At 39.7% G+C, this 13,711-nt stretch overlaps 1 protein-coding gene across 13 annotated transcripts in view; it reads right to left on the bottom strand.

Annotated features, from left to right (window-relative positions):
- CLASP1 (cytoplasmic linker associated protein 1) overlaps positions 1-13,711 on the bottom strand; it is a 184,645-nt gene that overhangs the window by 80,545 nt on the left and 90,389 nt on the right. For 10 of the 13 annotated variants that reach the window (XM_074595300.1, XM_074595301.1, XM_074595302.1 and 7 more), the window contains 9 exons: positions 13,497-13,589; positions 11,989-12,134; positions 11,084-11,219; positions 10,280-10,350; positions 9,725-9,784; positions 8,963-9,040; positions 6,977-7,144; positions 6,143-6,192; positions 4,778-4,948 (listed from right to left, as the gene is read on the bottom strand). In XM_074595300.1, the coding sequence (XP_074451401.1) occupies positions 4,778-4,948; positions 6,143-6,192; positions 6,977-7,144; positions 8,963-9,040; positions 9,725-9,784; positions 10,280-10,350; positions 11,084-11,219; positions 11,989-12,134; positions 13,497-13,589 (973 nt within the window). Of the gene's footprint in view, positions 1-3,099; positions 3,124-4,777; positions 4,949-6,142; positions 6,193-6,976; positions 7,145-8,962; positions 9,041-9,724; positions 9,785-10,279; positions 10,351-11,083; positions 11,220-11,988; positions 12,135-13,496; positions 13,590-13,711 lie in introns of all 13 variants that reach the window. The other 3 variants (XM_074595304.1, XM_074595303.1, XM_074595296.1) reach the window with 2 other exon arrangements.

The raw sequence follows: 13,711 nt of genomic DNA on the forward strand, positions 1-13,711 counted from the left end.
CTTTTGACTTGTTCCTTGTCCTTGAGGTCAAGGAAAAGCTTTAAGGCAGAGAAGAAAACAGCAATGGTGATTTCATAAACCTTGTGTTACTCCCAAAGCCTTTGGTAAGGCTCAAGAAGTCCAACTGAACTTAGGCTCAAAAAAAGTGGTCTGGTATCTGAAAACTGTAATATACCAGATTTCATTTCCCTTCTGATAAACCATAAAAACTATTCAAAATTGTGCCACTGACTCTGGAAACTGCTGATTTTGTTTTAAACTTGCCAGTTTCGGGACAGACCAGTATTTATGCTTTCTCCCTTTTGGGAAATGCTTGTCTGAAGGGCTTGTCTTTATGCTCACTTTGAAAACTGGCAGCCAGATAACAGAAACACTCCGAACCATTATTCTGTACTAAAAGTCACCATCACGCACCTTTTTAAAATATTCCTTGAAAAGTTGTTTCATGATAAAACACACAGGAACTTTAAGGTTTCCTTTTAATCAGGTATAACAAACACGGCACAACTGATACCTGCATAGCACTATCTGTGAAGTCCCGATCATGACTATAAATATAGAAGTTTAGATCTTACAAGCTTTCTCCCTGCCAAGCTCTTAATGTAGTTCAAGAGATACCCAAAAATGAAGGGTCTGGGCAATCAAGACGTAACTCTGACTACATAAAGACACAGCCTCACAGCGCAGAGACAGCAGAAGACCTGCACAGATTGAAGTGGCATATCAGACACATGCCACCTTTCCATAAGGAAGTCCACATTAATAGCGTTTGTCAATTAGGATGACACTACTTAAAACCAAAAGACTGATACTCGGCTCTTAACTTGTATTCTTGCCGCTGGCATAACCCACTCTCTATCTTGCTCCTGTTTTGAGATGTCTGGCTCAAAAACAAAACGCCGAGGAGAACTGAGGGCATAGCAGATGGGAACTGCCAAGTTCACACAATGCTGGCTCAGCTGAGGGGAAGGTGCAGAACTTTCACACTGCAGCTACAGAAAGCCCTGATGGGAAACAGACTGCAGATTTAATGTCAAGCTGAACCACACAAAAAAACACAGGGATTTGCTCTTAAATTACTTACTGGTGACCTGCAAAAAAAAAAAAAAAAACCACCAGGGGCACAGGCATGGATGGAATTTCTGCTTTATGTTCAAAGAGTGTCTCTTGCACGCATAGGTATTTCCAGAGCAAGGGGGATGTTTTTCCCTACCCCCTTAACTTTTACATTTATGTCAAGAATATAAAGTTTTGCCTTCACGGTAGTTCCTGGCAAACTCTGCAAGATTGAAGAGTTGGCAGAAGACCTTTCTCAGCCCACATCTGTAGGACACACGAAATCCTGAACAAAGGCTGGTTTTCCCTTAACTGTCTCAATAAAGAATAATAAAGATGAAGAGTTTCAAACAGTGATTAAACTCATACTTCAAGTGCTCCGTCTGTAGCATGCCATGTTATTATAATCCTCCCTGATCCTCATTCTCCCGCAAAGAGAGAATCCTAAGAGCAAAAGGAAGAGATCAGATCTGGTATTTAACAGGAGGGGGATGGCAAACACCATTTCTGAAAGTTCATCTCAATCTTCCCCCTCAAGCGACTTGCTGGTTTCTATTACAGATTTTTACCAAATCAAATCTGTTTCCAATATAGCTGAATTGAAAAAAAACAAACTAGTCAAACAAAAAAACCCCATGCACGACCTTTTGCATGACAATAAAGTGTTTAATGAACAAAAAGTAAAGGTATTCCAGAGGACAGCTGTTGGAAGAGGCCTCCAAAATATTACTACAGCCCAGCAGAGGACTGAGACCTGCATAGGGTATTTCATAAATTAACATTAAACATTCAACATTTCAAAATTAGGCCAATAATAGAAAAGTTTGAGAATGGGGGGGATAAAGAGGAGAAAAAGAAGGGTCAGCAATGAATAAAAAAGCTCAGGATTACAACAACATGGAACTGTCATCTAATTTGCCTTTGATTTAGAAATACAGGTGGTTTGGGCCAACTTCATATTTCTTATCACTGAGAGATCACCAAGGACAAACACTTGCTTGATGTAGAACCAGTTCATCTCCAACACTAAGATTAAGTGCCAGTTTCGAAAACAGTAGAACCCTTTCCTTCTAAATAATAAATCAATGCATCAATAATAGTAAGGAAAAAACACACACGTCACACGGCACAGTGGCACTTCTGAGAATAGCACATCCAAATACAAGCAGCCATCAAGAATACGAGCAGAGTCCCACAAGACAGTAATAGATCCCTTGAAAAAGAGACTTGCATTAGGGAAAAAAATGGATTTGCTGGGGGGTACAGTGTCTTCATTATATGTCGAAGGCATTCTTGTTTTCAACTCCTGTCTACCTCAGAAAAAGTGATTTCCCAGTGATCTTTTTTGCTTGAGAGAAATAAAGGACAAGCTTTGACAACGAGCCAGAGAACCAGACTGGGAGCCCTCCCAAACTAGGCGGCTCAGTGATCTTGGAAAAAAGCCTTTCCTCCAACTGTCTTAGATGTAAGCCATCGCGCTCAGACAGTTAACAACAAAAAGAGAGAGCTCAGGTTTAAAGAGGTTGACTAAGTATTCCTTCCCTAGAGATCATTGTTTACTGTCCTCATTTTTCTGCCATGTGATCATCTCATTCAATTCTCTCGCTGCCCAGTCTCTTCCCGAAAGCATTTGGCAGTTGCGACCTGAGCTTTGGATGGAAAAAAATCACAGCAAACCTTTACACATCATGGAGCAAGAAAACACAAGCCCTGTGTTGTTTTTTTAGCTTTTGTTTGTTTGGGTTTTTTTTTTTAATCTGTGCACAGGTCACCTTCAACCAAAATCAGTGCTTTAAATATGGAGACCCGCATCCAGTTTTGTGATCAGAAGTCATAAAAACAGACTAGTGCCTATTAGCGGGGAGGAGCTTGAAGAGAAAGGGAAGAATACCCCATGGCATCAAAATGAGCAGGACAACCATGCAACACTTCATGCAGGTCACCAGTGAACATGGATGAGAACCAGATAACACTTTGAGAACAGAGACCAGGTAGGGTGGTACGACTGTGGACACACCTCAGTTACACAGAGAGACTGCTTACCCTCGGTTTTACTGGTAGTACCATCTTTAGGCAAATTAAAAAAAATAAGGAAAGGGTTAATAGGGAAAATTAGTAACATCAGTAGACGCCGGCACTATATATTAGCTGCAGAAATACGCAAAAAAAAATAATACAATTAAAGAAATGAAAAAAGTTTGACTGAGCAGCAAATCAAAGCTCAATGTACCTGAAGGACACACTTGCAGGTTTTCCCTCCTGCAATAACCAACCTCTGCCAAACTCCATTTTTGTTGTTTGCCTCGCCATTTCTCTCATAGGAATGCGCAAGTGACAGGTGTCCCTACTAGCTCAAAAGGAAGCAGGGTCCATAGGAGCAGCCATGTTTGCATCACTTACAGTGCATTTGCTGCTTTTCTCCTACAGCCTGTTTTAAGAGCAAGACTAACGCTGTATTCAGCCTCCAGCTTCAAGGACAAAGCCAACGTTAGTAGATACTTCCCCCCTTCTTCCATTCTTCCTCATGACATAGGGAGTGTTCAAAAGCAGTTTTCACGAAAAATGGTTGCATCTGTAAGCTCAAAAAGCACGCTACTATGCGATCAACTTCATATTCTGTGTTACTTTTTCTCTGCAATGTATCTAAGTCTTGAACCAAGTAGGAACAATTCAAATCAGAATAAGAATTTAACTTTTGAACCAAATACAACCGACACATTTAAGCCAAGGTAAAATATTTCAGATGTGAAAGAAACCTGTCTACAAAAGGAATCCATAGAAACCATCCCTATATAATTCACCAAGCCTATTTTATCAGACTAAAGACAAAATCCCTTACAGTAAGGAGAAGCAACTTTTCAATGGACTCAGTGAAGACAATCCACACAGCTTAAATCAAGATCACCGATTTCTGAACTTTCTTCCTCTTGTAAAGGTAAATCAATGAAAAGTCTGGAATTAGATTAGCATGAAAACAGCAGAATGAGAAACTAGCTCAGATGATCAGCTCTGCTCATAACTAAGTGGAAGCTCTGCAAACATGGTGTCAGTCACCACCTTGCATTTCGTCCTCCGTGCCTCCTTCAACAGCATCTCCAGGAGAGAAAGATCAAATGCAAACTTTGTTGTAAGAAACCCTGGGGCACCTGAAAGTGATATATGATGCTTTAAGAGAAAAATGTGACGTGGCTATAATGCAAAGAGTCACCATAAGGAACAGATACTTGTATCCTGTGTACTGAAATAGAAAGACTGACTTCTCCTCTTTGCTTCTACACCTTTCTCTTTTGTAAAGCAGAAAGTGATCAAACTCAACTAAGATGTACTATTCACAGCATAAAACAATTAATGGAAAACCAGTTTCAGGAAAGGAGGGAAGGAAGAGAAGGGAAAGAGACAGGGGGAAACGTCAAAAGGAATTGAGCAATATTTCCCTCAACAACGTCCCAGAACCAGAGTAAGATCTGCTTTTCCCCAGAAAGAAGAGCGAGACGCAGACCATTAAACAATTCAAAACCTAAGAAGTTGCTTCAAGTCAGTTCTGTTGCAAATTTTTTCCTTAACCCCAAAGGGCAAGAGATTCCACAGTGATCCTAGAGAGCTGGTAATGATCTCAGAGATATGTTCTTCTACTTAGAGTTTAATATTCAAATAAAATTATGAGGCACTTTCTGGTGTTAAAGAAAGCTAACTGCAAGAGTAGAAGAACATGTAGATTTACCTAGTGATGCGTATGAGCCCGGGGGCAAGGCTGCAGCAGAACTGAAGGGGATGGATGCTCCAGAAGACGTCACTTTTGACTTGGCACTAGCTGCTGCATTCACATCGACGTCACTGCGGGATCGCTGCAGAGATCCTGGTGTTGACACAGATTTTGTACTTACTGTAGATGCTGCAGATGGGAGTGGGAGATCCAGAATAAAGAAGATTAATTTTTTGAGCTGTGTGCTTCAAAGAGCTTGACAAGCAGTTTAATGTACTATTTTTAATGCTCCCTGCTGGCACTGAAATAACTCAGCTAAGAATGCTTTATCAGGGCAATGTGGGCTTCCCCACACTGCCTGCAAAGATATTTCAATGCTGACCTGATGCTACTTCTAAGAACTTTATCAGACACTAACCTAAATGCTGCCAGGCACCAAAAAGGCTGCCAGGCCAGTAGCAAAGACATTTCTAACAGAACCTAGACGGGAAAGTTCAATCACAGTACTCATCACCAGCCTGTGAGTTGTTGGGCAAAACAGACCAGCAGGGCCTTCAATCCAGGTTCTACTAACTTCCTTCCCAACAATTCATCTTCTCATGTCATGAGGACTGCTGCTCCCATCACTTGTTGATGCTTACCCTCTTAAGCATGGAGCTTGTCTAATCAGCTGCAAGCAAACATGCATTTGTGTGCACAATCAAGTAGGTTCCACACCAGTATCGCCTTGAATCAAAGGTCTCAGCAGGGTGTAGTGTATACACAAACCAGACAGAACCCGATCTTGGTCAGGTGTAGAAGGCAGCTTATTTCTACCAAGAAAGTTTCGTCTGTTATATTCTGTATTGAAATTTACTATTTAGATTATTGTATGCATTTACTTAGGACAAGAAAGCTGCACCTAAATATTCCATCTAATAGTAAAAACAGATTAGCAACGAGATGGAATTTAAGACTGCAGGACTTGCGTGCAGATGATGCCTCCAGCAAGTGCTGAAACCACAGAAAGTAACTGACAGAAAATTGTAAAGCTGAATGCACCATTAGACTATGTAGCTGTATGTCTTATCGTCAGCAGTAGTTTATTCCGGCTGCTACACAGCTAAATGTACCTTGGCTACAATTTTCAAGGCTTTTTAGCTTGCCCTTCAGGTGCAAGCAATAGCAGATTTACAAACTTTCAAAAGCATCGTTATATCAGCAGTTGATGCACACAATATGATGCACAACCCAAAACTAATTAAAAATTTTACACAGTAAGTTGCCATTTTAAGGAGCAGTAAACAGTGATCAAAGTTGTCCTTTGCATATTACAGTGTCTGAAATTCTCATTCTAATTCATCACGCTTCCTTAGCAACACCTTTTTCAGCTTCTATTCTCACCTCTAGATGTAGTACTTCCAGTAGGGCTTCTTTTGGCAGACAATGGACGGCTAGAAGTTAATATAAATATTTATTAAAACAAAATTGGTATTTCATAGTTATCAGTAACAGTGCTACTCTGTTCCCTTGCACAATTGTGTTAATAGTAAGTTATTTATATATAGGAATAGACAAGAAAGATTATTGTTTAAGAATAAATACAGCACCACCATGAAATTCTTTACAAAAGTATTAAGAAAAAAATTTGCATGCACATTGTTTGAGCTAGAAGAGATTTTTAAGCACACTTTTTGTAGATTTAGAAAATAACACCAATAAGTTATGGATATTTTTCATATAGGTCTAACACTGAAATTGCAGACATTTGGATCCTAAGTTGACTATATCTCTAAGAGAAGCTGGAATACATACATTCAACAGAAGGGTTAATACATTGATTTTGCAGTTACAACTCAAATTTAGTTTAGTCTTTTTCTCTTCTATGGAAAGAGGCATACTTGCACCTCTAGGATTAACGTTAAACACAGACTTTCAATCCAACCACTGTTTTCAACATACTCAGAAGGAGTGACTAACAGTATCTGCTGAGCACAAAAAGCTTCCTAGAAACTTATTTATGGAATCAAGATAATGATTTTGTTTTAAGCCAGTAATGGGGTTTGCTGGCTTTTTATTTTAATACAATGGTAGCTAAAAAAAAATAAATTTTGGAGTAGCCAGGTGTTGAGGCCAAATGATGACCAGATGAGACAAAACAACGTGATGGCTCCCTCCAGTTCAATGCAGCTATCTGCAGTTGTTTAAACAGAGAGGTGGTGACATCAAAGGACTTACTTGAGACTCTCCTGGGAGCTGGAGGAGGAGCGATCCGACTGGGGCAAGGAAACGATGCTGTCAGAGTTCTTCAAATGTGACTGCAGGGCCTTCTGATAGGAGGACTCCAAGGTGTGGTACAAATGCTCTGCCTCTCTGCTGAAGTGACTGTGGAAACCCCAGTAACACCTGGAAGAAAGGCACAATACTGTGAACATTTCCTCGTCACGTTTTAGGGGGCAGTGGAGCACAGGTACAGTCAGAGCCCTTTTCACTACTGGTATCAGTGGGGTCATTAGCCCAGTCATTTCAACCATCTACTGCCCCTACGACACACTTACGACATAGCACTTTTTTTAACCCATTGTATTGCTCAAACAGCCACAGAGCAGACAAACCAAATGAAAATAAGACGAGAGGAACGCACCATTCGGTGCATTGTAAAAGCACAAGTAGTCAAAAAAAAAACTATTCCAGAAGAAACCCTCATCCCTCTGTCTAACGTACATAAGAGATGGTAGACCCACTAGATTGATGCTAGTTTGGAACTGGATGCTCAGTAGCTACTTAAAAAACATGCCAAAAGCAGAACACATACACAAGCCTGACTCAGGAAAGCAGCAGCTGGTGGTGTTTTCTTCCTTAAATTTAACAAACAGCTCTTCTACAACACTGCAGAGACAAATCTTCTGTACTTAGTTGAGGCTATTGGCTGAGGTTTTTTTTAGGAAGGAAATAACAAGGAAAAGGAAAAAGAGATGCCCCTATAGACTTCCAATCAGTGCCATGCTGAAAACAGAAGAGCATTTGAGGATGTGAGAAGAATTCGTCTCTGGTCCAAATCTCCTGGCTGATGGCTAAACATTCATTCTCACCACAAAGGAGATGAAGACTCTAGGCACTTTTCAGGAGACAAGTAATGTCCAGTTTAAGAGTAAGATTGTGAGTTCAAATGAATCAAGAATTGGTTGTGCGACAACCAGTCCTCAGAGAAGTCCCATGCATTCTCACATCACTAGAAGGAAACAAGCTTCTGCCTTACAATCAGACACACTGTTAATTAAGCAACATGGGACGAGAGAATTAAGCTTGCTCTCCGAAGTCTCATGCCATTCTCCTTGCTGTCTATTCAACTTAACTAGACACCTGCTGCGAAGTCTCAGTGTTGGCTGTATTCTTCAGTGATGGACACATTCCCTTTTCAAAAGGGTTTAAACAGTCCTACTGTGAAACACCTCTGCTTATAATATAGCATTTAGGTTAATGAAATTTATTGTTCATTGATTTCATATTTTACAGCATCCCATTTCTGAAGAAAAATGTTCCTGTTGCGTTCTGTTCAGAAGAGCATGATCCTAGTGTATCAGCATACCGTAAGTACAAACACATTAACGGAAATGCAAGAGATCTTCAACAGAAGAAAATTAATTGCAATTATTATAGTTTCCTATAGATACACACAAATATGTTATTTTGGTGTCATAAGATTTCCTTAGTTTAGGATACCATTTAAAAGTGTACTACCACAAGGACTTTTGTTTCAAGAGTAGCAAATAACCTGGTCTCGCATACAGGCCAAAAAGAGAAGAAAAAAATATATTAGAAATAATAGTATTTTTGTACTAAACAGAAGAAATCTCAGTTAACTGCAAGCCACTCAAACATCAAAAAGAAAGACAAGGTTACTCGTTCTCAACTCTAGACTCTTGAACAACTCAGGTAAGCATTTTACCTACTCAGATAAAAAGACAATAAAATATTACAAGAACAAAGTGAAATAAGCACCTTTAGAAGATGTAATACATATATAACTCAGCCCTACTCAATCACCTCGTATGACGTCTGAAGTACACACTCCCACTGAAGCCAAGAGAAAGCTGGCATCAACTGTCAGGAGAATGGAACTTGTCTGGACTTCATTCTCCACCATCCAACACCATTGACTCACAGCACAACAGGGGCAAAGGAGGAGGGTAAGAAAAGGCACCAACAACAGCTTCCACTTACTTTCTTGCCTCTATCCTGGCTTCAGAGTCTGCATCATGAATTCCCTTCTTTATCGTTTCAGCTAACACTGATATGTGTCTGAAATAAGAAGGAAAACGTTATCCAGCAGTCCAGAAAGATAGGCCACACTTATAAACAAATGACTAATCTGATTTTGCTTTGGTCTCCAAGAACAAAGGGTTCACCACATCTTCCCGTTTTCATGTAAAATCCTTTGGAGCCTTTACTTATCTACTCTTACAAGTCAGTGTTATTTCACCCACATTGCTGACTAGGGAAAGGCAAACAGCAGTCTTCATAGGTCAGTCTTTAGTTAGCTACTGAAACTGCCTGGCTGCAAAAAACACTCCATTAACCCTTAGTCTTGCGCAATCTAGGGCTAAGGAAATCACGTCCCAGTCTCTTTCCCACAATTACTTTCACTGTTCCTTAGTCTAAAGTGCTGTAGAAGCCTCAGAAGCTCCTGACAGACGTGTAGTTGCGTTCACATCATCTCACTTTAGGGTGCAAAAAGGAATGCTGAGTTCAGGGATTCACTTATCCAGGTTTTCCAGGGCTGGCATAGGACTCACCAAACTCTGACTGCCAGAACTACAGGAATGAATGGTGTGTGCGCACACACGTACATGCTTTTTTTACGGCAATAATATCTCTACTAGACCTACCTGATATAATCTCACCTCTTGGATTATCCTTTCTCCAAGAATTAACCTCCTCAGACATAAGTAGGAGAGAAATAACCCACTTGTTTTCAGAGCTTACCTTTCTAGGGAGTGCGTTTGCCACTCCTGTAACAGCAAGTCTAAAAATTCAAAACAGCGCCTGAGAGAAGAAAGACAAGAAACGCTGAGTTCTCAAAGTTAACAGAGGCGCACTGACAACAGCCACCTTTTGTTATGAAACTTTTGGGGACATTAGAATTCAGTAAAAGCCCCAGTTTCAGGTGTGCAGAGAGGACCGTTAGTACATCCAGTACAACTTCCAGATGACACTATCAACAGAATATTACTCCTGCTGACTGGCTCAAAGTGTCACTATAACGGCTACTAGTGGGGAATAGGAACATGTCTGTAAAGAAGCCAAAATAATATGACGTTATTATAACACGTTATAAGCACAAAGATTAGCTTAAAGAACATTCTTCTTTGAGGAAAAGTGCATATTTTTTTTTTAACTCTGCAGTGCAGCTGGCTTATACAAGACAGCTGACTTTGAACTGGACCCCATCTCATGGGGGAGAATGAGATGCATTCTTTACGAAGCGTGTCTATCAACCTTTTCATGAAAAAAAGAAAAAAATTTACACTAAATGCTCACCTTCTAACTGCAACAGACTTGGAGGTACAATTACTTGTTATGATGGGTATTAATCGAGGGATGTGCGTATGCTAGAAGAAAACAAACACAGAAACAAAAAGGAACCTTTACACCACAGTTCCATGGAACAAAAGCCATTCCTTCAGCCACCTGAACCCAGTATGTAGATACTTATTTTTGTTCAATTCTTAAAAATAGAACTGCTAAATAAAAGAACACTAACAGATATGGACAAATATTTTTATTAATAAAAACATTTTATATTTGATCTGTTAAAATATCTTTAACAGATATTTTATTTTCTTCCATAATGGCAGGCCCCAGTGAGTCAAAGAGCTGAAGTCACTGCAAGAAGATCTGAAGTGTCAGTGGTGACAACTTGAGAGATGTCAGGCTATCTATCCACAGCTTCCCCAGTGAATCACTAGGCAGAAGTCACCTCCGTGACCTAATGGTTTTAGGAAGCGTGCACTGTCCGCGAGGAGTTTTAAAGCGTAATTAAGAGGATGAGTCTGTCCTGCAAGGCAGGTTTAAAACCCATTCAAAGAAAAAGCTTTGCTCGGCTCTTAGAGGGGTGGAAATACATTACTCTGCAAAGAAATGTTTTTCCTACTATTTTGGCAGGGCTTAACTATCATCATCTACACAAGGCTGCATGACATCTGAGAAAGCCAAGCCCAACACAATCAGAAAAGTAGATTAGGCACTTAATCTAATTTTCATTGCAGTAGCGTTCATATTTTTTCAGAAACACCATAGTATTTGGAAGTGATAAAATTTTTTTCTGTTTTGATATATACTTACTCGAATGATTAATCTAACTGCTACAACACCAGAAGTGGCCATGACTTTGGCACTATTTGGAATCAGATTAAAAATTGTTGGCATGATGGCTTCTGCCCCGTGGTCAAACTTGTTTCCCAGAACTGATGACAAATGTCTGAAAAACAGAATGAAGTCATGCTGGTAAGTGTGCTGAGGATTAAGCCGGTCAGACTTCTACAGAACATCTGACATAAGCACATCTGACACCTCACTCTTCCCAACTGTCACCTCCTCTCCAACTACGAGAGGCAGAGAAAACCATGTGTCAAAAAAATAGTTCATCTACTTTCATTTCAAACTGATGTTCTATGTTCATCTGAACTCTGAGAAACAGTAAGTTCAGCATAAAGTAAATAAAGTAACTAGCACAGCTAAAAAATTATCAAACAAGTGGGACAATGCTGAAAGAACGTATTGACCTGAACTTGTTAGTCTGCATCACAGTTTCTCTGAACCAGTCTATTTTGCCTTAACGTGCACAAATTTCAAAAAAGCTGTTAGAAACACTGCGGTGCCCTTTTTCTTGAAGCATTTCACAAAGGATAAACCATCAGAAATAAAAACTAGCATAATCCAGACCAGAACAAAGCATATGCATTTTCAGCTTTACTGTTCAACCTTTCCCTACTCGGTGCGTGAATGCATGGCTTGCTCATTCATTCAGCGCATCTCAAATCAGCATCGTTTAAAACTCAACACCACAGTTCGGCACGATTACAATTAGTGGCCTACATGGACATGGTTTTAAACAGCTGTAGTAAAATCACGGTCTACCTATAACTATATAGTACTAGCAGACCAAGTTACATCCTAAATGTGTTTTAACCAGTGTCTGTTCCTTTTTTCTCCATCACATTGCAAGCATACGTAGAAAGTAAACTTACCCCAACGTGATACAAGCCTCCCGCACTACTTGAGACCGCAGGTCTTTGGCGGATAATTTAAATGCTCCATCCAAAAGTCTTAAGTGTTGGAAGAAGTTATCATATTCTGCAGCTCCAGCCAAAAGTAAGGAGCGTATCTTTTTCAACTGTTAGGACCATAAAAGAAAGCAGTGACTGTTAACGAGCAATAAACACAAGAACAGTTATGTTCAGGGCTGATAACTTGGTTCCAGGGTCCTTGTACAACTGTTCCTCAACATGCATTGAGGAACTGCATTCTCAAAGTCCAAGCAATTCATTATCTCAGATCTTATGTTCAACTCATAGGTTAGTGTACCAAACACGATAATATAAACACTCCAGCTAACTGTTATAGGAATCCAGAAGTGTTGCCCACAACTACTCAAATTGCATTGTTAATAACCCAAACATCACTTTATAAGTCAAAGGATGTCTTGAAGGTTCTCTTCCATTTCCCCTCAGAAACCATCTATTTACAACAGCATCTAAAGCTTAGATCTTCTCACAACTAACTATTGTATTAAAAAGATGACTAGAATTAAAAGGGCATGGGTCAAACTCAGATCTGAGTAATACTGACTTATATCTAGAATATGTCCGTTGACTTCATTAGAATAATTATCTGGCTCTATTAGAAGTGGAACCCTGACCCCACCAAAATGGGAGACTTTCTATTAATATTACAGGGACCACCAATTCATCCTATAGTAATTCTTCTGGACATCTTCACAGGCCCTCGTGTATACTGAGGATTCTGTACAGTGCCTTGATTTAAGTTCACTGTTACTCAGTACAGCAAATAATAAAAAAAAACCAAACAACCCTGAAGCTGAATCAGCACAGTTTGCCACTCGGATCTGTAACGCAGCATTTGACAGACATGCCAAAGTTGCTCACCAGCAATGAAAGCCTACAGTGTAGACAACATCATGCATCTATTTGTATTGTGAATACACAGCTCACCTCAGTAAATAAAACTCAATCTTGGCATGCATATAACACATCTGATTTTCCACTTCTGCATTTCCCACAGTCGTATTTATTCAAAACTTAAGTGTGTAAATTCTTTCTGAATTGTTTTACACCTCCATTTGCAAAGCATAAATAAGTTCTCTAAAAGCAAAGTGACTTTCTGCTTCATCAGGAAGTTTTAAGATATTCTGAATACCACTTTAGACATTTTCATTTCCACCTCTGCTAGCAAATTTCTAGCTTTACATCTGGATTTGCTGCATGACTTCCAGTTCAACCTGATACTGCCTCTCCACATTCTTGTACAGCAAATAGCTTTTTCCTTCACAGATGTGTTTTAAATTCCGTCTTGTAAGGAAACATTTCCCCCATAGCTTGGGGGAACGTAACAGATGTTCACCACAAGCTATGTTCCAGCCTTACTCTGAGGTCCTCCCAGTACCCTCGTCACGGGATTAAGCTCAATGCAGGAAAACCTTGTGTTAATAGATTTCATATCCAAGTTCACTACTTACCGCGGAAACTCTCTGTTCCCAGTCATGCTTATCATCTGATAGGATCTCTCTTATTTTGTTTATGGATTCCTCAAGATCCCGGCTGGAATAAATCTGCAAATTTAAATACAGAGTAGCATCATAATGCAAGATTTACTCCAAAAAAATCACTTCCCAACTTCCTTTTTACATCCTTTGCTCATCAATGCTTAAATGTCATGTGCTAGCCTTAGATA

Source organism: Larus michahellis, chromosome 7 (assembly GCF_964199755.1).
Source record: "Larus michahellis chromosome 7, bLarMic1.1, whole genome shotgun sequence".
Lineage (NCBI taxonomy): Eukaryota > Metazoa > Chordata > Aves > Charadriiformes > Laridae > Larus > Larus michahellis.